At 45.7% G+C, this 23541-nt stretch overlaps 1 protein-coding gene across 1 annotated transcript in view; it reads left to right on the top strand.

Moving 5' to 3' along the window:
- The first annotated feature begins 15101 nt into the window (after positions 1 to 15101).
- Positions 15102 to 23541, top strand: part of MED24 (mediator complex subunit 24) — a 122932-nt gene continuing 114492 nt past the window's right edge. The window contains exons 1-2 of the mRNA XM_077459823.1: positions 15102 to 15196; positions 22903 to 23041. Of these exons, the coding sequence (XP_077315949.1) occupies positions 22912 to 23041 (130 nt within the window). The 5' untranslated portion in view covers positions 15102 to 15196; positions 22903 to 22911. The remainder of the gene's footprint in view (positions 15197 to 22902; positions 23042 to 23541) is intronic.

Raw genomic sequence — 23541 nt, 5'->3', positions numbered from 1 at the left:
CTGATGATCTCGCCACCATATTGAGAATGCAGGCCATGCCTCAAGCAGGATATGTGTTCTGAAACTGGAGTCACATAACGCCAATCTTTGTTTGCCCAATGGTGAGGTGGAGGGTGTAAAAAAAAACGCAGTGCGGGGTTTGAAAAGAGAATAGGACATTTAAGTTGTTTTCATCTGTATGATATGCTCTGTTGTTGATGGACTATGTTATATGGTAGCCACCTCATCCCTTTAAACCCAAACGCACATGAATTACACAGGTTCTGTGGCTGATTAAGGTGGTAATTAAACTCACTTGGTGCCTTATCTGCATTTAATTAGCCTCAGAACCTGTGTAATTCAAAGGTGTTCGGGTTTAAAGGGATGAGGTGGCAACTCTACTATGTTAATGTCCTGCTGTTTGCAAGGGACCGAATCAGCCCACCAGGCTCAAGCTTTAAATAAAATGTAATTGGTGGGTGGACTGACCCTTTAGTTAAGGGGTAGGGAACCCATGGCTCTCGAGCCAGATGTGGCTCTTTTGATGGCTGCATCTGGCTCTCACCTCTCAATTCACGGATTGCGTGCTATGCCGATCCGTGGATTGAGCCCATAGGAAAAGCTGCAGCTTCAGCCTAGCTCTGGAGCTGTGGCCATCTTGGTACACCCTGCGGCGGCCTAGGTGAGCGGCGTGCTGACGTTATCATCACCTGCCTCAACTGCTCGTGGATCTGCCTGCCTGTGTAGTGGTAAGCAAGCAGACAATTGTAGGGGAAATGTGGATATTACAGTGGGGGAGATGATGTGGATATTAGTTATAATTGAAATTAGTTGATTAATCGATTAAAAAAAAAAAATTGTTTTAAACATATTGTACGGCTCTCGCGGAATTACATTTTAAAATATGTGGCGTTCATGGCTCTCTCAGCCAAAAAGGTTCCCTACCCCTGCTTTAGCTAGTATACATTTTTGCATATATATATATTTGCATGTCCAAGTGATCTTTTCCTATGGTTAGATTGCCTTTAAGTACAATCATGAATCACCATGATTCAAAGCGGGAGCATGAAACACCAAGAGTTAATGCCTAAGTACAGTATTATAAGCAGGGTTGGACAAATCCCATGAATCTGTAAGTGAAGCTTTACATCTGGTAGCCTAGACTATGTGATGTTTTCATACTGAACTGTACCCTTATGTCCCCTTTCTTTCATAACACCAAGCTTGTTTTCAGATTCTTTGTAATGCTGTTCAATCTCTGTCTACTTTATATAAGTGCACTACACACTGTATTAAATGTAAAGACTTTGCAAAGGGAAAAGATCTGACAAGTAAGTGTTTTATAAACATATAGCTATTGCAATTCAGTGGAAATTTCCACAGTCAAATATATATTATATATATTTTATGAAGCTTGGGACCCCACCTCCACTTTTGGGATGGCTGGAGATGGTCGGCCATGGCCCAATTCTGCAGCTCCCCCTGCTGGAAGAGATAAAACAATGTTCTATAAGTACCACCTGCAATAGCTGCTGCCTGGTAACTTTTTCTAGTTCCTACAGGATAAAAATAAAAGTGAAGATTAATGAGAAATGTATAAGAAATTTTTTTTAAATTCTGATCAAATAATTAAGCCAGCTGTGCTGTACCCTGAAACCTTGCATTAGTAATCCCCAGATGCCAACAGCAAGGAGTTATTGTAAATGAATGAAAGCAGGGGGAATGAAGCGTGACATACACATTAGTAGTGAAGCTGTTGGGCTGCGCTGTGTGTAATTGGTAAAGAATGTGATAGGGGTATTAAGAGATAATGTTGGGGAGGTGGAAGGAGTCATTACTTAGAGCGATGTACTTTCAACTGCATACATTGCTAATGATGGATGGTTAGACTATGCGAGCACCCGGCTACATCCCCATCCTCTGAACAATGATAAAGGAGCATATGATGGTTTGGGCAAATGCTGTTAAAATAATACACGGTGGCCATGCAGTAAATACATATTCCGGGTTCCTTAAAAACTTCTTCAATACAATTCAAAACAGCGTCGCCCTGTCACCAACTGTATAAAATTGCACATAAAAGTGCAGAAACATTAACCACCTCAATACCGGGCACTTAAACACCTCCCTGCCCAGACCAATTTTGAGCTTTCAGCGCTGTCGCACTTTGAGCGACAATTGCGCGGTCATGCTACACTGTACCCAAATGAAATTTTTATCATTTTTTTCCCACAAATATAGATTTCTTTTGGTGGTATTTGATCATCACGGTTTTTATTTTTTGCTAAAAAATATGTTTTTTTTTGTTTCAGTTTCAAAACTTTGTAAATAAGTATGTTTTCTCCTTCACTGATTGGCACTGATGGGGCTGCACTGACAGGCACTGATAAGGCGGCACTGATGGGCACTGATGAGGTGGCACCAATGAAGTGGCACTGATGAGGTGGCATTGATGGGCACTGATATGTGGCACTGATAGGCGGCACTGATGGGCACTGATAGGTGGCACTGATGAGCGACACGGATGGACACTGATAGGCGGCACAAATTGGCACTGATAGCTGGCACGGATTGGCATGGATAGGTGGCATGAATGGGCATGGATAGGCGGCATGAATGGGCGTGGGTAGGCAGCACAGATGGGCATGGATAGGTGGCACAGATGGGCATGGATGGGCACTGATAGTTGGCATGGATGGGCACTGATAGGTGGCATGGATGGGCACTGATAGGCAACATTGTATTGTATTGTTTTGTACTGATGGATGCCAATCAGTGCCAAACAATAATGCATGCCAATCAGTGATGCCCATTGTGGGCACTGATTGGCATGCATTGTGGGCACTGATTGGCATCCATTGTGGGCACTGACTAGCATCCCTGGTGGTCTAGGGTGGCATACCTGGTGCTGGGCATCCCTGGTGGTCTGGTGGCATCCCTGGTGGTCCAGTGTGGGCATCCTCGGGGGGGCTGTGCTGATAATCGATCAGCAGAGACCCCCCTGTCAGAGGAGCAGCCGATCGGCTCTCCTCTACTCGTGTCTGACAGATGCGAGTGAGGAAAAGCCGATCACCGGCTCTTCCTATTTACACTGTGATCAACCATGATTGGACACGGCTGATCACGTGGTAAAGAGTCTCCATCGGAGACTCTTTACCGAGATCGTAGTTGCGGGGTGTCAGACTGACACCCCGCAACAATGATCGCCGCGATGTGCACCCCTGGGGGCGCGCAGCGGCTCAAAATCCTGACGACGTCCTATGACGTCCGGTCAGGATTTTGAAACCACTTTGCAGCCGTCATTTGCCTATAGGGCGGGCGGCAAGTGGTTAAAGTGTAAGTAAACCTCCCTATCGTTTGCAGCCAAGGAAGTTGCCATATTTGCCTCTGTTTAATCTACAACTGCCATGATGCTGCACATGTGACCAGTTATGATACCAGCCATTGGATGGTTTGACAGTTTGGTTGAGAGCACAACCAATGGGAGTGTTACATTTCTGGCATGTGCCAGAAATGAAACTGTTTTATGGATGGGTTTACTTCCGCTTTAAAGCGGGAGTCCGCCGGGAGTTCCGCCGTTTTTTTTTTTTTTAAAGCCAGCAGCTACAAATACTGCAGCTGCTGACTTTTAAAATAATGACACTTACCTGCCCAGCGTGCCCGCGATGTCGGCACCCGAAGCCGATCTCTCGATCGTCTCTCGTGTGCTGCCGCCGCCATCTTGGGTATGGGAATCAGGAAGTGGAGCCTTTCGGCTTCATTTCCCGGTTCCCTACTGCGCATGCGCGAGTCGCGCTGCGCAATAAGGATGGTCCCCGCTGTCTCTGGGATCCGTGTGTTTCCCAGCAGGCAGCGGGGGACTTTCGGAAAGGGGCGTAGATTCTGTGGAAAGGGGCGTACCTTCTGCAGAATCTACGCCGGAAGTGGGTGCAGATACCTGTACTGTACAGGTACCTGCACCCCCCTCCCCCCTGAAAGGTGCCAATTGTGGCGCCGGAGGGGGGGAGGATTCCAATGAGCGGAATGTCCACTTTATGGTGGACCTCCGCTTTAAGTATTTTAAATGCTTGTGGTTTCCTTTCCGTAAACAAATGTTTATTCACTTACAAAGTGCCTTTTAAACACAGCCCCCTTTTTTTTTCTTGCGTGTCATAACCCCCTACTCTTCTGCAAGTGTCTGATTACTCTTTGTGCTGGCCCAGCTCCTCTGCCCCACCTTCACTTCTCTACAAAATGTTTTATGTAGCAGCTGGGAGAGGAGAGAAGGGGAGTAATATAGACCAGGAGTCTTCTAACTACGGCTCACAAGCCTTTCCTCAATGTGCAGAGACTGAGGATTCAGCTGTGCACTAAATTTGTAGACAGAAGAGAGGCAGGTAGATGCATTACATGGTGTTGGGGCAAGAGGGGAGGGGGCAGGTACTTGCAGACACAAGGAGAGAAATTTACTAAAACTGCCGAGTACAAAATCTTGTGCAGCTCTGCACAGAAACCAATCAGCTTCCAGGTTTTAGCCCTCATTCACACTGAGGATGGTTTTGAAATTGCGCGAGTTTGGTGGTGATTTCATGCACAGTTCATGTGGGTTCATGCACAGATGTCTATTGAAATCACCCCCCAGAAGTTGCCAAAAGTAGTGCAGAAACCACTTTTGGAAATTGGTGCAGCACTGCAAAGTTGGCGTCGCACTGATTAGGACAGTGCTGTAGCCTGCAATAGGCTGCAATTTAGCATGCAATTTGACATGACAAATGACCTATGTGAACGTGGGCTTATTGTCAAAGCTTAATTTTACAAGCTGAAGTTAGAAGCTGATTGGCTACCATGTACAGCTACACCAGATTCTGAATGCTCCAGTTTTAGTAAATCTCCCCCAAGGCGTCAATACTTCAGCACTGTAAGTCATAGGCATAATAACATGGTTTGATTGTGGCAGGCTTGCAGGGGATTCATTTATAGTAACATATTCATTTAAACAAATAGCGCTGACTTGAAAGTATGTAGGGAAAAAAAACAGAAACCCTAAGAGCCGGTTCACACAGCGGGCGATGCGAGGCGACACGACTCGCCTCGCCTCGCTCTCGCAAGTCGCCCCCGTTCTGTACAATGGAACCGTTCTGAGAGGAGCGACTCGAGTCGCTCCGACTCAGAAAAAAGGTTCCTGTACTACTTTTGGGCGACCTCGGGGCGACTTGCATTGACTTCTATACAGAAGTCATCTGCAAGTTGCCGCCGAGGTCGCGGCAGGTCGCGGCGAGGCAAGTCGGAGTCGCCTCGCCTCGCCTGCAGTGTGAACCGGCCCTTACAATACGTGGGGAAACAAACGTGCAGTTGTTAAAATATGCAGGCTACAAATGAGTAGTATTGACATATAAGCCGCAAACAGGCAATGGTGATATAGTGCTGGCAATCATAACAATACAAAGGTAACAAGCAGGCATTTTTTTCAATACAAAGGAAACAAATGAACAATCATTAAAATATGTGAGCAACAAATGGGCAATTGTCACAATGCATGAGCAAAAATTGGCAATAGTGACAATACGCTGGCAAAAAACAGTCAATCCTAACAATAAAGAGGCAAAAAAAAGGGGCATTTGTCAGAATACATGATATGTTTGTCAAAATATCTAATGTCTTGTGTTCAGCTAATGAGGGGACTTTTTGGCACAAGGACCGGTCCAGAGTGATTGAAATGAGCTTACTCAGTTCTATGGGGCAATTTAAAGTCGACTGAACTTTTAAAAATACCCAAATCCACCTTAATTAATCTCCCTTGTGATGCTAATATAGTTCATCAAGATAGAAAAAATTGTCCTTAAAAAATGTGCAACAAGATGGAGGTAATGAAATTGAATGGTGTTTTAAATGATTGAAAATAAGATTTATAGGTCATTATATTATAGGTAATTTTTTTGCCGTTGTAGTGATGGTGCTAAGCCAATACTTGCTAGCTCACATGCAATGTATGCATCTTCATAATACATTCACTGTCAAAGATATTCTGGGAATACCTTAAAATCTCCCGGGAAGACTTGGGATCCATTACTATATGCTGGTATAGGTCATTTGTTTGGTGTTGTAGTGGTGGCGCTATTATATAGGCAGCCCTATTAAAGCAACTTATAGCGCTGAGAGGGAGCTCCCTCCACGCTTCCAGCACAGTATCCATCAGGGATCAGTAAGCTTCTGATGCATAATTGCAATCGGGAGCTGTCAGGAAAGGTTCCACCTGCTAGTGGCTCTGTCAGACATTTGGCATGCAGTACTGATGTCCACCAGCGGGTGTCTCTGGGCAGTCTGGAACTGTCAGAGGAGCTTTCACCTGCTGGTGGTACCTTTTTGATCCTTGGACCACAGTACTGACGCCCACCAGCGGGTGGTTCCTGGCAGTGTGGAGCCGACATTATCTCCTGCGATCAGGTGTCACCTGAGCTTGATTGCAGGAGATGTGTATAAATACCCGGCAACACACACACATAGTTGCCTTGGTATCTTCCTTGCGCCCTGACCTGAACCTGAGAGCTCAGTACCTGATCCTGTCTCTGTACCTGAACCCTACACCCTGTACTTGAACCTGTCCCTCCTGTGATCTCATTACCTTTACCTTTGCCCTGCAGCCTTATCCATCCATCCTCTCCCTGTCCTGTTTGTTTTCTGTCCCCATCTGCTGATCTCCTGGTGGTGACCCTGACCTGGCTATGTTTATGATTCCGGTACGCCCCATTAATATATATATATATATACCTGTCTAATTATTGTTATTTGTGGGTCTCTGTCTGTGAATTGGCTTGTTGTGAACTTGTGTTGTGTGTTATATTTGGAGGTGGTTCTGTTTATATTTTCACTTATCTTAAATAGATCACAATATTTTCACTTAATACACGTTTGGTTTCCTCTGTTGCTGTCCAAGCAGTTTTGGTCACAGCTGATACATGACAGGAGCTTTCCGATCATGTGATTGCTGTGACAGCCAATCAGAACCGTCACATGACCTGAATGCCTGCCTCCCGGCTTTATAACACCAGGAGGCAGTTGGCTTTAAAGGGTTAATCAGCTGATGCATTTGAATGGTTCTAATGAAGAAAATGCAGTGCCTGCCTGCAATTTCTGTGATTGACAGTCTGTGATTGACTGTTTGGGAGTATCTCAGTAAAAATGTTAGTTTTGTTGCAGAGGAGGCCTTACATTTTGACATTTATGTTAGTGCAGAGTTCTGGGAAAATCATTGAGCCAATCACAAAAGTACATTTCTGGGGGTGTGTTCCATACACCAATGGTGGACGGAACGCCTCCAGTTTGCCATATTGAGTTGAATTTTACAGACAATTACCGATTGAAACGGAAAGGTAATTTTTTTACAACATTCAATTACTATATGGCTCCTGTAGAAATTGTATATGCTATCTTATTTTTTTTATTTATTTCCGAAAGTGGAGTTAGATAAAATAAAAGAATTGATCTATTAAAGATAATTTATAGTGTATGTACAGTATAATGTAAACTCCTTGTTTTAGTTTTGGATAGTGTAGGGAAGGATAGAACCCCTGTCATATTGAGTTTTGTTAATTGTGCCCTGTTGGAGAAATTGTATTTTACTTCCCATCAAGGAGATGAAAAAAGGGAGTGAGTGGAAATTCCCCAAACGTTAAGGGAATTCTACTCTAAATGATACAAATTCAAACAAGCTTTTGTAGCGGGCCTCCTCCTAAATCCTGTGTGTGATTCACCCTATACTTGTCTGGTTGTTTGCCTGTGTGTATCTATCTAATATACAGCTCAGCCAGTGCATGACATTTAAAGTGGTTGTAAACCCTTACAAACCACTTTGACCTACAGGTAAGCCTAGATTAAGGCTTACCTGTAGGTCCAAGAAATATCTCCTAAACCTACACGGTTTAGGAGATATTTGCCAAAAGACAGCGCGCCGCTGTCAACGGCGACATGCACTTACAGTGCACTTGTAGTGCAAAGTGGATTTACCTTTAGTAAATAACCCCCAAGGTCTTCTTGCTCATTTATTAGATCCAGCTGTAACCACCTGCATCTAGCTGTTGTCATCCTTCTCGAAAATCCAGGTTGTTTCTGCATGGAGGAGGATGTCATAAGGTACACCTTCCGGAAAGAAAAACCTATACTTCCAAACTTTCTCAGGTGCAAAAGAGGGACACATTTGTCTCCTCAACACACACAAGGTCTTCCTGCTCATGTTGCCTAGCTGAAACCATCTGTGTCATATGGTGAGCAAGCATCTTTTGTCATGTTCCTCCCTCGTCCTTGTTTCTTCCAAAAGTGCAGCCTGAAAGATCATTAGTTCAAATCCAGGCTTCTGTAAATTGAGAAGACAGTTGGAACAACTTCACAGAAAAATACATTCACCTTTCAATATGGACCCCCATCTCAATATCTAGAAGACGTCCATCTGATATCATATGATGTGATGGTGTCCACATCAGCCTGTGTTTTCTGGAGGAGTTTCCAACCTTATGACATGCATTATGTCAGTTTGGTCCTTTCTTAGCCCTACGTGCAACTACTTCTGTCACAATGCCAATATCATGTGCCTTCTCCAGATCATGTCCACATGATGTAAGAAGGTTTGATTGATGAAATGAAAAGGCATTGTTTCACAATATTTTAAGCTGTAAAAGATGGAAATTTTTAGTAGAGGTTCCCTGAGACCAGAAAGTTATTTCAAGTTTTCCTCTATTTTGAAAGGGTTGAGAAAGGCTTCTCTACTGTGACACCATGAAACTACATGATCAATGCACATCTTGTGCAGGTGAATAGCACAAGGTGCAGATAGGAAGGTTTGCAATGCCTTTAAAGCGGAGGTCCACACAAAAATGGAACTTCAGCTTTTCGGAGCCCCCCCCCCCCCCCCCCCCCCCGGTGTCACATTTAGCACCTTTCAGGGGGGAGGGGGTGCAGATACCTATATAATATTTGCACCCACATCCGGGCACAGATCACCGCTGAGATCGTGGTGAGACAGCAGGGATCATTCGGATTGCACAGTGCGACTCATGCATGTGCGGTAGGGAACCAGGAAGTGAAGCTGCAAGGCTTCACTTCCTGATTCCCTGACCGAAGATGGCAGCATCCGAGGACTGAGGGACGGTTCGGTGTCGGGTGCCGACATCACTGGCGCCCTGGCCAGGCAAGTGTCCTTATTTTAAAAATCAGCAGCTGCAGTATTTGTAGCTGCTGACTTTTAAAAGAAAAATTTGGCGGTCCTCCGATTTAAGCTGGGTTCAGGCATTGCCTGAGCAACAGCTATTGTTACTAGCTAGCGCCAAGTAGGGTGCCACATTATCCCTTTAATCCAGTACACATATTAATTGCACAGGTTCTGAGGCTGATTTAATGCAGATAAGGCACCAATTGAGTTTAATTACCACCTTAATCAGTCGCAGAACCTGTGTAATTAATGTGTGTCCTGGATTAAAGGGATGACGTGGAAACCCTAGCGTCAAGTCCCCTAGTGACTTTGTATTTCCAAGTAGATTGCTATTGTTCCTGGCATTTCTTAGCAGAGAAGATCCTAGTGTTTCCCCACAGGGAATATATCTAGGGTTCCCCAGTAGAAAATATTCCCAGTATCTCCCATGTTTCCTAATGGAGAAATATTAGTGACCCCAATGCTTCCTAGTGTCCTTGACATTCTGAGAAGATTGTCCAAGTGATATCAAGAGCCATAGTGTTCTACTTTCTGAGAGACTTATGGTGACCCCGCGATTTCCTAGTGCTCCTGTGTCAGATCCCCCTTGTTCCTAGTGACTGTTTGAACATTACAGGATCTCCCAGTGTGTTTTACAGCCCCCTAGTTCCCAGCCTGCCCCCAGCGACACTTCTGTATGTTTCCTGATCAGTGCCTTTTGCATTTCTACCTCATAGTGATTCCTGTTTGTCTCTGCATTGTTACTAACTTCTGTGTGTCTTTGCGCACTACAATCCTAATACACTTCTTCAATTCCTATGAGTTCAGTTTTCTGTGCATTGCCAGATCCTTGTCTCAGTACTTCTCTGTACCAGGTCAGCTGTAGCCTGCACAGATTCGCTCTCTGAGCTCACCACTCATCCAATGTGCACGCTGCACTGGGGGTCCACAGACCCATCCATATGTGACATCCCCCTTTGTAATACTTCTCAAATATTTACTGTAGCTACAGCTCACATGGGTTGATTTACTACAACTGGAGAGTGCAAAATCGGGTGCAGCTCTGCACAAAAACCAGCTTCCAGGTTTTGTCAAAACTTAATTGAACAAGTTGAAGTTAGAGGCGGATTGGCTACCATGCACAGTTGCACCAGATTTTGCACTCTCCAGTTTTAGTAAATCAACCCCACAGTGCATTAGCTTGATTAGTGAGTTGAGACACAAGAATAAGGAAAAGTTAGTATAAGGAATGTGGCATCTTTTGCACATTCGTCACCTAGGGCTGCTCTATAGAACAAAGTGATTTGTAATAATAATGAAAGAAACAATATTAGGCCCCTTTCACACATGCGGACATTATGTCCGTATTTCATTCATCCATTTGTGGATGAAATACGGACATACATGCATCCCTATGGGACAGCGTGTGTCTGCGGATGAGCATCCGCAGACACCCACTATTGTCCGCCTCTGCAACAGTCCAATTCTGCAGACGGAGAAAAATCCTATTTTTCTATCCGTCTGCAGAGCGGATCGGATGAACACGGACAGACGGTCCGTGCTCATCCGATCCCCCATAGAGGAGAGCGGAGAGCTGACAGGGCGGTCCCTGCACAGTGTGCGGAGACCACCCTGTCCGCCGCCGGCTCAGCGGGGACAACGGAGCGATCCCCTCTGAGCGAGCGGATCATCACGGGCGGATCATTACTGATCCGCCCCGTGTGAAAGGGGCCTAAGCCAGAACGATAGGCAGACTGCGATAATTGTTGCATTCTATCACATCTGCATATACTGGTCATCAGTGGGAGAAAAGCCCACTTAGATTGGTTGTCAGTATTGAAATCCCCCCTTAGCTTGGAGGTCAGTATAGAAATCCCCCTTAGATTAGTAGTCAGTATAGACATCCCCCTTATATTAGTGGTCAGTATAGAAATCCCCCTTAGATTAGTGGTCAGTATAGAAATCCCCCTTAGATTAGTAGTCAGTATAGACATCCCCCTTATATTAGTGGTCAGTATAGAAATCCCCCTTATATTAGTGGTCAGTATAGAAATCCCCCTTAGATTAGTGGTCAGTATAGAAATCCCCCTTAGATTAGTAGTCAGTATAGACATCCCCCCTTATATTAGTGGTCAGTATAGAAATCCCCCTTAGATTAGTGGTCAGTATAGACATCCTCCCTTAGATGAGTGGTCAGTATAGAAATCCCCCTTAGATTAGTGGTCAGTATGGACATCCTCCCTTAGATTAGTGGCCAGTATAGAAATCCCCCTTAGATTAGTGATCAGTATAGACATCCCCCCTTAGATTAGTGGTCAGTATAGAAATCACCCCTTAGATTGGTGGACAGTATAGACACTCCCCCTTAGATTAGGGGTCAGTATAGAAATCCCCCTTAGATTAGTGGTCAGTATAGACATCCCCTTTAGATTATTGGTCAGTATAGAAATCCCCCCTTAGATTAGTGGTCAGTATAGACACCCCCCTTAGATTAGTGGTCAGTATAGAAATCCCCCCTTAGATTGGTGGATAGTGGGAAAATAGCCCTCTTATACCAGTGGTCAGTTGAAGAAAGGCCAATTTCCCCATTAGATTGGTGATCAGTATAGAAATCCCCCTTAGATTAGTGGTCAGTATGGACATCCCCCCTTAGATTAGTGGTCAGTATAGACACCCCCCCCCCCCCCCCTCAGATTAGTGGTTAGTATAGAAATCCCTGTTTAGATTAGTGGTCAGTATAGACATCCCCCCTTAGATTAGTGGTCAGTATAGAAATCCCCCTTAGATTAGTGGTCAGTATAGAAATCCCCCTTAGATTAGTAGTCAGTATAGACATCCCCCCTTATATTAGTGGTCAGTATAGAAATCCCCCTTAGATTAGTGGTCAGTATAGACATCCTCCCTTAGATGAGTGGTCAGTATAGAAATCCCCCTTAGATTAGTGGTCAGTATGGACATCCTCCCTTAGATTAGTGGCCAGTATAGAAATCCCCCTTAGATTAGTGGTCAGTATAGACATCCCCCCTTAGATTAGTGGTCAGTATAGAAATCACCCCTTAGATTGGTGGACAGTATAGACACCCCCCCTTAGATTAGTGGTCAGTATAGACATCCCCCTTAGATTAGTGGTCAGTATAGAAATCCCCCTTAGATTAGTGGTCAGTATAGACATCCCCCCTTAGATTAGTGGTCAGTATAGAAATCCCCCATTAGATTAGTGGTCAGTATAGACACACCCCCTTAGATTAGTGGTCAGTATAAAAATCCTCCCTTAGATTGGTGGTTAGTGGGAAAATAGCCCTCTTATACCAGTGGTCAGTTGAAGAAAGGCCCATTTCCCCATTGGATTGGTGGTCAGTATAGAAATCCCCCCTTAGATTGGTGGTTAGTGGCAGAAGGGCCTCCTTAGATTGGAGGTCAGTATAGAAGCCCCTTGTGATGGAGGTGTGGCTGGAACAGAACACACATGGAAATCAAAAGTGGTTTTCCAAGGGATTATCTATTTGGGGAGGCTCGACAAGCAGGGAGTCAGATAAGGGAAAGGCCATAGAGCAATAATCCAAACACAGTCAGGGACATGTGACAATGTAGTGCTTAGTCACAGTTATGACTGAGCTATGACTGAGCTATGACTAAGCACTACATTGAAGTGTGAAACGCGTTAGTTCCTGTCTGTTCCTGCTGTGGCTTGTATTTTTGTTCATGAGAATTTTTGAATAAAACTTTTTTGAGTGTGGCTGTCCAGATCTTCTTCACCTTTAGATTACAGTTAATGAGAAGAGGGCCACCTTACACTGTTGGTCAGTGGGAGAAGTGCCCCTTTGGAATGATGGCTAGTGAGAGTCACCTTAGATTGGTGGTCTGTATAGACCCCCCTCCTATCTTATTGTGGTGGTCAGTGGGGGTTAAATTGATAATCAGTGGGAGAAAGGCCCCCTTACACTGGTGGTCAGTGGGAGAAGGGCCCTTTTAGAATGATGGTTAGTGGGAGAAGGGTCACCTTAGATTGGTGGTCTGTATAGACCCCCTTTCCTTTATATTGGTGGTTAGTGGGATACGGGTTTCTTCATATTGGTGGTTAGTGGGATACAGGTTTCTTCATATTGATGGTTAGTGGGAGAAGGGCTACCTTATACTGGTGATCAGTGGGAGAAGGGCGCCTTTAGAATAATGTTTAGTGGGAGAAGGGTCACCTTAGATTGGTGGTCTGTATAGACCCCACCTTCCCTTTATATTGGTGGGCAGTGGGGAAAGGGCACCTTTAGATTGACAGTCAGTGGGAGAAGGGCCACCTAATACTGGTGGTCAGTGGGAGAAGGGCCCCTTTACAATGATGGTTAGTGGGAGAAGGGTCACCATAGATTGGTGGTCTGTGTAGACCTCCCCATCTTATTGTGGTGGATGGGCCCCTTTAGATTACAGTTAATGGGAAGAGGGCCACCTTACACTGGTGGTCAGTGGGAGAAGGGCCCCTTTAGATTGACAGTCAGTGGGAGAAGGGCCACCTTATACTGGTGGTCAGTGGGAGAAGGGCCCCTTTAGACTGATGTTAGTGGGAGAAGAGTCACCTTAGATTGGACCCCCCTCATCTTATTGTGGTGGTCAGTAGGGGAAGGGCCACTTTAGTATGACATTTATTGGGAGAAGGGCCACCTTATACTGGTGGTCAGTAGGAGAATGCTGCCCTTAGATTGGCGGTCAGTATAGAGCCCCCATCCTTAAATAGGTAGTTGGTGGGAGAAGGATATAGAAGAAGGAAGGATGGAGCGCTGCACTCTGAAGAAAACAGCCAGGAGGTAAGGAAGAGTGAAGATGGCGTCAGGGCGACCGATCCTGCTGTCCCCCCTCCCCCCAGTGTGTATAAGGAGTGGGGACAGACTCTATCGATGCCAACACCTTGTCTGTGAGTCAGTAAAGTATCATGGTATGAGTTGTAGGAGCGGTACCCGGAGTGCACATGGTTCTTGTTTACAGAAGCGGACCACCTTGGATTGGTGCTCTGTATAGATCCCACCCCCAAGGATCCTGCCTGGTATGATTAGTTGCTGACCTGACCTCAGGAAGATCCTTCTACTCACATATCTTATATTTTCTATTAAACATATTTACACGTTTTAAAGAGGAGGGCCTGTTAAAAAAAATAATAATTAAAAGTCAGCAGCTGCAAACACTGCAGCTGCTGACTTAATAAGCCGACTTACCTGTCCAGGGCACCCACGATGTCAGCCGCCCGAGGCCGACAAGTCCCTTGGCTCTCGGGTCCCGGCGCCGCCATTCTTTCTAAGGGAAACAGGCAGTAGAGCCTTGCGGCTTCACTGCCCGTTTCCTACTGCGCATGCGCGAGTCGCGCAGCGCTTTGTGAATGGGACGCGCTGTGTTCTGGGACACACAGTTCCCAGAACACAGCGCGACCCATTACCCAGAAGACAACGCGACGAGGAGAGAAGAAAGAAGATCTCCGCGGAGGAGGAAGAGGCAGATTAGGATGATGTGCCTAGCAACAGGCATTTCTGGTAAGTAAAAAAAAAAATAAAAAAAATTTCCATTTTTTTTTAAAAGATTTTTTTCTAATTTTTAATGGGTGGCCCTCCACTTTAATTTCAAAACAAATATCCTTCACAACAGGAATTTCCAATACAAGCTGCTGTACAAAAAAACAAAAACAAACAGCAATAGTCCCATGTGTGATAAATGACACACTGAAAATAAACCTTGCATTTCTCACACAATATTATAAGATATAAAATGTAATAAGGCCATTGCATGTTGTGTGGTGTTTCACAACCACAATGTACCCGCACAGCTCCCTCTGAGGTGAGGAGTACACAGCGGACACTATTGATGGGGGACACAATATGATAGAATAGCTTACGTGACCCAACACTCCCCGCCAGAACAGAGCGGCGCCCAGTCCATTGATCTGAACTACAACTCCCATGATCCGTCGCCGCCCCCCCCCCCCTCAGGACGTCATCGGCAGGCGACACAGAGTAAGCGGGTGGGCGGAGCTGTCATGGCGGTTCCCTATTCAGAAGAGTGAGAGTGTAGTGATCGGAGGTGAGAGGGGAGGATGGGGGGATATAATGTAATGGCTGGCATCTCTCAGTCTGCCTGTAGATCAGCGGGACGATGAATGGTGTACGTGTGGAGCTCGCTGGAAGGTCTCCTTCCTAGGCAGCTGACTGTGTGTTGGATGTGCTGTGTATACGTCCTGTACATATAATACTCACCTATAACTAGTGTGTGCATACTGCGCCTATATATAGGGGGGCTGTATTCTCATACATTGGGGGGCTGGCTGTATTCTGATACTTTGGGGTGCTGTATTCTCATACATTGGGGGGGTACGGAACGGGCTGTATTCTCATACATTGGGGGGGTACGGAACGGGCTGTATTCTCATACATTGGGGGGGAGTGCTGTATTCTCATACATTGGGGGGGGGGGGTACGGAACGGGCTGTATTCTCATACGTGGGGGGGGTGTATTCTCATACATTGGGGGGGGGGGGGGGGTACGGAACGTCTGTATTCTCATACGTGGGGGGGAGGGCTGTATTCTCCTACATTGGGGGGGTATGGAACGGGCTGTATTCCCATACATTGGGGGGTACGGAACGGGCTGTATTCTCATACGTGGGGGGAGGGCTGTATTCTCATACGTGGGGGGGAGGGCTGTATTCTCATACATTGGGGGGGGGGGTACGGAACGGGCTGTATTCTCATACATTGGGGGGGGTACGGAACGGGCTGTATTCTCATACATTGGGGGGGTACGGAACGGGCTGTATTCTCATATGTGTGGGGGGGTACGGGCTGTATTCTCATACATTGGGGGGGTACGGAACGGGCTGTATTCTCATACGTGGGGGGGAGGAGCTGTATTCTCATACGTGGGGGGGGGGGGGTACGGGAGGGGCTGTATTCTCATACATGGGGGGGGGGTTACGGAACTTGCTGTATTCTCATACGTGTGGGGGGGGGCTGTATTCTCATACGTGGGGGGGGGGGTACGGGAGGGGCTGTATTCTCATACGTGGGGGAGGGCTGTATTCTCATACGTGGGGGGGAGGGCTGTATTCTCATACATTGGGGGGGGGGTACGGAACGGGCTGTATTCTCATACATTGGGGGGGGGGGGGGTACGGAACGGGCTGTATTCTCATACGTGTGGGGGGGTACGGGCTGTATTCTCATACATTGGGGGGGTACGGAATGGGCTGTATTCTCATACGTGGGGGGGGGTACGGGAGGGGCTGTATTCTCATACATGGGGGGGGGGGGGTTACGGAACTTGCTGTATTCTCATACGTGTGGGGGGGCTGTATTCTCATACGTGGGGGGGGTACGGGAGGGGCTGTATTCTCATACATGGGGGGGGGGGGGTACGGAACAGGCTGTATTCTCATACGTGTGGGGGGGGGCTGTATTCTCATACATTGGGGGGGTACGGAACGGGCTGCATTTTCATACGTGGGGGGGGGGGCTGTATTCTCATACATTGGGGGGTATGGAACGGGCTGTATTCTCATACGTGGGGGGGGAGGGCTGTATTCTCATACATTGGGGGGGTACGGAACGGGCTGTATTCTCATACGTGGGGGGGGGGGGCTGTATTCTCATACGTGGGGTGCTGGTTTCTCATACATTGGGGTGCTGGTTTCTCATACATTGAGCGGAGGTACGGAATGGGCTGTATTCTCATACTTTGGGGGGGGGGCTTTATTCTCATACATTGGGGAGGGGGTACGAAATGGGCTGTATTCTCATACATTGGGGGGGGGGTGTATTCTCATACATTGAGAGGCGGTACGGAAGGGGCTGTATTCTCATACGTGGGGGGGTACGGAAGGGGCTGTATTCTCATACATTGGGTTGTAGTGTGTATATCAAAGTAAAACTAAAGGCAAAACTTTTTTAGTTTTTAAGTGAAGATGGAGTGTCACACTTGCCAGGTGTTATAGCTGTTTGTGTCCTAGAGCTGCACAGTTAATCGTTAAAAAAAATCGTGATCTCGATTTAACCCCACCTGACATCTCTATTGCAGAATTTGCTGGTTCTTTCATATAACAAGTGGAGAGACTTATCTGCTCACTCAGCTGTCAAAAGAAAACATCCGGGCATTCTGCCAAGTTTTTAACATGAAACATTGTAACGCTTCTTAAATCAAATGGAGAAACTTTTGTGTGTAAAGAAGAAATCCAGGCAGACTGCCAAGCTTTTAACAACCTGTAAATGCAGGAAGTTTAACCACTTAAAGTCTAAATATTTTTCCGACACTTGTTTCTTAAGTTACATTTTTTTTGCTAGAAAATGATTTGGAACCCCCCAAACATTACATATATTTTAACAGAGATCCTAGGGAATAAAATGTCAATTGCTGCAATATTTTATGTCGCACTGGATTTGCCCAGCGGCCTTTCAAATGCAATTTTTTGCTAGGGGGTGTTTTTCAAAGTGATCCTGCAACAAACAGCATGGAGAGATGGATGGTGGAGTTTGCTTTGGCTATTAAAAATTAACCACTTGCCAACCGTGCTACAGTCGAATGACAGCTACAGTGTGGAGGGCTAGTTCTGAGAGGCTGTCTATGATGGCCTCCTGGTATCGAGGTCAGCGCACTGCCGATCACAGATTGAGATAAGGAGTCAATCAGCGGCTCTTTACCATGTAATCACCTGTGTCCAATCACAGCTGATCACGGATGTAAATGGAAGCCAGTTATCAGCACTCCTTTCCTCACGCTGACCGCATGAGAAGAGAAGAAAAAAAAAAGCTGATAACCGGCTTGTGTAAAAGAGACATGCATATTGATTATCAGTGCTGCCGATGTGTGCCCAGCTGCCTTGATTGATGGCAGTCTTGCTTAGACAGCCGCTCCCCTCCACAGCTCAGCTCTCCGATGAGCGTGGAGAAGCAGAGAGGAGAGACACTGACAGTCAGCAGCTTTCCTCTTGGAGATCTGTGAAAACCGAGCCATCGGCTATGTTCGATGACTCGGTTCTCATTGCAGAGACGGCGGGGGACAGATACAGCATCGGTCTGATGCTACATCCCCATAGGGAAGTATGAAACTAAAATAATAAAAAAAAAAACATACTTCTCTTTTAAATCTTCTGCCCTTGTTGTTTTAACTTTGGATAGTAAAACATTTTTTTTCTGCCAGTGAATACCTTATACAGCCCAATTCCTGTTAATTGTCTGGTCATGGTGCCTAGGCTTATGACATCATGTACAGCTCTCTCTCTCACTCTCGTGAGAGTTTGCCTGGAAAGAAGGGGGGCATGAGTCATAATAGGGCCAATGAGAGCTACAGGTGTGTGTGTGTGTGTGTGTGTGTGTGCGCGCGCGCGCGCAAATCCAGGAAGTGAACGGGCAGCAGTTCAGCTTCCCACAGTTAAAATGGTTGCAGCTAGACTGAATGGAGGGAGATTTCTGCAGCATATTTGGCAAGTACAGAATTACAGTATATACAGCATCTCACAAAAGTGAGTACACCCCTCACATTTTTGTAAATATTTTATTATATAGGGAGGGGATCATGCTCTGCTTCAGTATGTCACAGTACATAAAGCGCCCCTGCTCATGGAGATCAATGGGCAGCGGCCCTTTGCTGGCTCTTTTTTAATACTTTTATTCGGTCGCTAGCGGGGGTCAAGCGCCCCACTACTGTCTGAAAAGGGACTCTAAAACGACTGTTAAGCGCCACTAGTTTTAGCAGCGTTTTACTGCCGACGCCCCCGCGCTGTCAGTGTGAAAGGGCTCTTATGGCTGTGTGTTATTTTGAGGGGACAGCAAATTTACATTGTAGCAAAGTGTAATTTCTTCAGTGTTGTCACATGAAAAGATATAATAAAATATTTACATAAACGTGAGGGGTGTACTCACTTTTGTGTGTGTGTGTATATATTATAAGTAGTTCAAAATTGCAAAGATGTTTCTAGTACAAATGATGTCAACAGACTGCGGTTCCTCTTTAAAGCGGAAGTAAACCCATCCATAAAACAGTTTAATTTCCGGGGCATGCCGGAAATGTTACGCTCCCATTGGTTGTGCTCTCACTCAAACTGTTAAACCATCCAATGGCTGGTGTCATGACTGATCACATGTGCAGCATCATGGTAGTTTTATATTAAACAGAGGCAAAGATGGCAGCTTCCTTGGCTGAAAACGATAGGGGGGTTTACTTTACAGTGAAGATGCGCTTTCAAATGAATGTAAAGCCAACACTTTTTTAGTTTTGGATGGGGTAGTGAAGGGTTAAACCTGCTGTCAGTTCGTTTTGAGCTTGCTGTGTAGGAATGAGCTTGTGTGTGTGTGTTCAGATCCTAAAGCAAGGCTTCCAATCTGCTCTCACCTGCACTGGGCTAATCATAGGTGGCTGAGGAATTCCCCTCCCTGTGGCCACACGTATACAATACTATACATGCAACCCCGCCACTTATCATTGGCCCAGTACAGGTGACAGATTCCTGGTGGGTTTGCACTAGAATCCAAACACTCCTGAGCTCTTTCCTATTGTTGTGTCCCCATGGGGGCATATCTTTCTACTTCTTGTTTTAGATATGTAACAGGAAGTGAGAGGATATCTAGTGGGGGGAATTCAGACAGACCTCCTTCCGCCCTTCCCTCAATTTCATTGGATGATTCTCCCTCTATACCTGTTCTGTGACAATGCAAACATGTTTGATTTTCCATCACTTTCTGTCTAGTGGTTTTTCCCAGCTCGGACACTGACAGCTTTGAAGACTCAATATGGGGTTACAAACCTTCCCTACACTGAAAAAAAAAATGAAGAAACAAAGGGGTTTTCCTGTACTTACACTTTATCCAGCTGCTTGGCTATAGAGATGGGCTGGGGCTTGTTCAGGATCCTAGTCCCCGCCCACATGCCCGATCCTGTCAGGAGTCTGACACTGTACAGCGCTAATCACAGGCAGTGAGACATTTCCCGGTCAGACCAGTAAATGTCCCATTGCATGTGATTAGCGGTGTGCATTGTCAGACTCCTGGCGGAATCGGCAGGTGGGTTGGGACTAGGATCCTGAACATGCCCGAGCCCATCTCTACTTGGCTGTTATACTGACCCCATGGCTCCATTACATTCCCGGGCACTGACCCAGAAGAGGGGTTCAGATCTGGAAAGAGTACGGGTCACGTTACCCTTTAATCCTGTGGGTGACATCATCCCACCCATCTGTAGTCCTTTGCCATGTCCAAGTATAAAAAAGCTGCACCTCCGTCAAATCTTTTTTTTTTTTTTTTTTTGCTTTTTTGTTTCCTCCCAATGAACTTTTTTCAGCCATAGATGAAGACATGACAAACACAATCGGGGAAATTTAAGAAAACTGGAGCTGCTGTGCATCGTTACCAGTCAGCTTCTGTTTCCAGCTTGTTAAAACAGAAGTAAATATAATTTAACTGTTTCTCAAACCACTTAAATTCAAGGCATGCTGTGAATGATGGCTGTCAACAGTTGCTTGCTTCCCAACTGAGCTGTCAATCCATCAAATGGCTGGTTTCATAAAATGTGGAGCATCATGGCAGCTGCAAATCTAGCAGAGGCCAAGATGGTAACTTCCTTGTCTGTAAAGGATAGGAGGGTTTAGTTCCGCTTTTTAGACTTTAAAAATGAAAAACAGAAGCTGATTGGTTGCTATGCACAGCTGCTCCAGATTCTGCCCGCTCCAGTGGTGGTAAATTCCCTGAATGCCTTCTGTCGGACACTTTTCATCTCCTCTGGTGCGTTCATCCTATCATTATTATTAAAGCAGTAATTAGCTTATTATATTGCAGCTTACCAATGCTAGATGTAGTGGCTGCATTGTTTTTTTTTTTTCCCTTTATATTCACCTGGTGATCCCACCCATAAATCACATTTTTCAACTTCCTTTTAACAGACCAAGGTGGCAGTTGGCAGTTTGAGACATATTTAAAGCAGAACTAAACCCATTGATTAAAGCGGAAGTAAACCCATCGATCTAACAGTTTGAAAAAACAGTTACGTTCCCGGCATGCTGGAAATGTTAACTGTCACATTGGTTGTGCTCTCAATCAAACTGTCAAACCATCCAATGGCTGAAGTCATAACTGATCACATGTGCAGCTTCATTGCAGTTAAAGATTAAAGGGAGGTCAAGATGGCAGCTTCCTTGGCTGAAAACAATAGGAGGGTTTACTTCCACTTTAACTGTTTCAGAAAAAAAGTAACATTTAAGGCATGAATGCTAACTGTGACAGTTGCTTGTGCTCTCAACTTAGAGGAGGTCTGCCCACCCCTGTAAAAATTAAAAGCCAGCAGCTACATATACTGCAGCTGCTAATTTTTAATAATAGGACACTTACCTGTGCTGGAGTCCAGCGTTGTCAGCACTGCAGCTGATTTTACCACCACCATTGCGGGTAACGGAACTTGGCAGTGTAGCATTACGGCTTCACACTGGGTCCCTACTGCTCATGCCGCACCGCTGCACTCTCCTACTGGCCCAGTGGGGGGGGGGGGGGGGCAAGGAGGAGGAGGGAGCTGAGCTGCTGCGTTAATGCGCCAGACTCACGCAAGTGGGGACAGGATACCTGTCAAAGAGGTATCCTCGGAGGGGAGGAGGAGGAGGGGGGGGGGGCGAAGACAGATTAGTGGAAGTTCCACTTTTGGGTGGAACTTAGGCAGGCCATACATGGGTCGAATTTAGAAAAGATTTTCGAAAGAAAATTCTATCAAAGAATTTTAGTTCGGAGTTCAGCAGCAGCCGATTTTCATACGGCAATCAAATTTGAGTAATCTGACACGTTGGAAATTTTTTGAAAAACAAACTATTTTCTAATTAATGATGGGAGAATCATGCGAGAAATGTAATTGACCAGCTTTTATTCATGTATGTAAAAAGAAAGCTGTTGCTGTAACAGCTTAAAAGGTATTAGCTGGAGTTCAATTTTTAATTTGTTAGTTGAGTCCTGCTAATCTAGTAGTACCTTCTCCCCAGATTGACATGACTGCTTTACAAAGGTAGCTGTATTGCTCCTCTATCCAGAGTGTAAATGTCTTAAGAAAAGAAGTGTCTAGTAAGGGTGCCTGCTGGTATTATTCGGGCTCTGAAGGGTAGAACTGGCTGGAACAAAAATTGGGGTGCCCATGGGATGTGGGGCACAGTGGTAATTCTCCGAGGAAGACTGGAGGGGCCCAGTTCCTCCAGATTGAAGGAGACTACATGGCCTGCCCATTGGCTGGGAAAGCAGAGAACCCATGGTGTCTGTGCCCCTGGGAGTTAGTTGCCTATGGGTGCTCTTAGTAACATGTGGACCTTGGAAAATTCACTGTGTGAACAGGAAAAAGGTCACATTACAATGAGTTTTTCTGCACTGGACCTCCATGGGGTAGGCCTTTTGGCTAAGTCCAGGGCAATTTTTGCTACCAGGTCGCAAGGCCTAGCCAGTGCACCTACACTATTTATTTTTTCTCACTGTTTTATCACTTGCAATTTTGTCTTTCTTTCTCACTAGGATGGAAGGTATGGCTCCTTGGGCCTACCCTGAAGTCTAAGGGGAGGATGTGCGGTCATTAGGTTTCCTTCTGCCCTTAACTGAGTGGGTCTCTCTTTGGGAGAGCCCCTCACCTAGTACTCGGTGATCCGCTTCGGCTGATTGTGAGGTGGTTAGGTGTTTACGCACCACCACGGGTTTAAAAAAAATAAAAAAAACAGGTTAAATCATGACTTAAGATTGTCTAAACTTATGGATGTAACATTAGATATTTTTTCCTTTAAACAGGTCTGAACCATGAAGTTAATGAATCTGAAGCAGGCCATCCTGCAGGCCTGGAAGGAGAGATGGAGCGACTACCAATGGGCTATCAATATGAAGAGATTCTTTCCCAAAGGAGTAACATGGGATATCTTGAACCTAGCAGGTCAGTTAAACTGAAAGTCACCCGACCGCTCAGGTTCAATATTGCACTTCAGTTGAATCTATCCAGAACTGATAATTCACCTTTTGGTCAATCCAGAAGCGTTAAAACCCTGTAAGAGAATAGGTAAATAACTTACCTGTGCGGCAGGCAGCAAACAAGCTTTTGCCGCTGTTTAAGAGCGTGTGGACATGTTAACACGTCTCAGAGCTCTATAGTGAATGAAGATTTCCATTGTCGCTCATTGGACAGATAAGTACTTTGCATTCTCTTTTACAAGGTGCCACTCACTGACCTCTATTAGTATAGCAACATGTGCTTTGAAGTACATATATCTGCAGAAGACTCTGGCTTCTGACCTTATACTTGAATGCTGGGCAGTTGTGACGTATAAAATGTTACTTTCATGTAGTATGGTTGCCTGCCCACTCCTCCTGCCATGGGCATATTACTGTTAGGCCTTATGCACAGGTTTGTGCAGGACCTGCATACTGGGGTTTCAT

This window comes from Lithobates pipiens, unplaced genomic scaffold, assembly GCF_037356315.1.
Source record: "Lithobates pipiens isolate NorthernLeopardFrog02 unplaced genomic scaffold, aLitPip1_a1.2 Scaffold_28, whole genome shotgun sequence".
Taxonomy (NCBI): Eukaryota; Metazoa; Chordata; class Amphibia; order Anura; family Ranidae; genus Lithobates; species Lithobates pipiens.
Note: the sequence above shows the minus strand (reverse complement) of the source record. Positions and strands in the feature narration are given on the sequence as shown.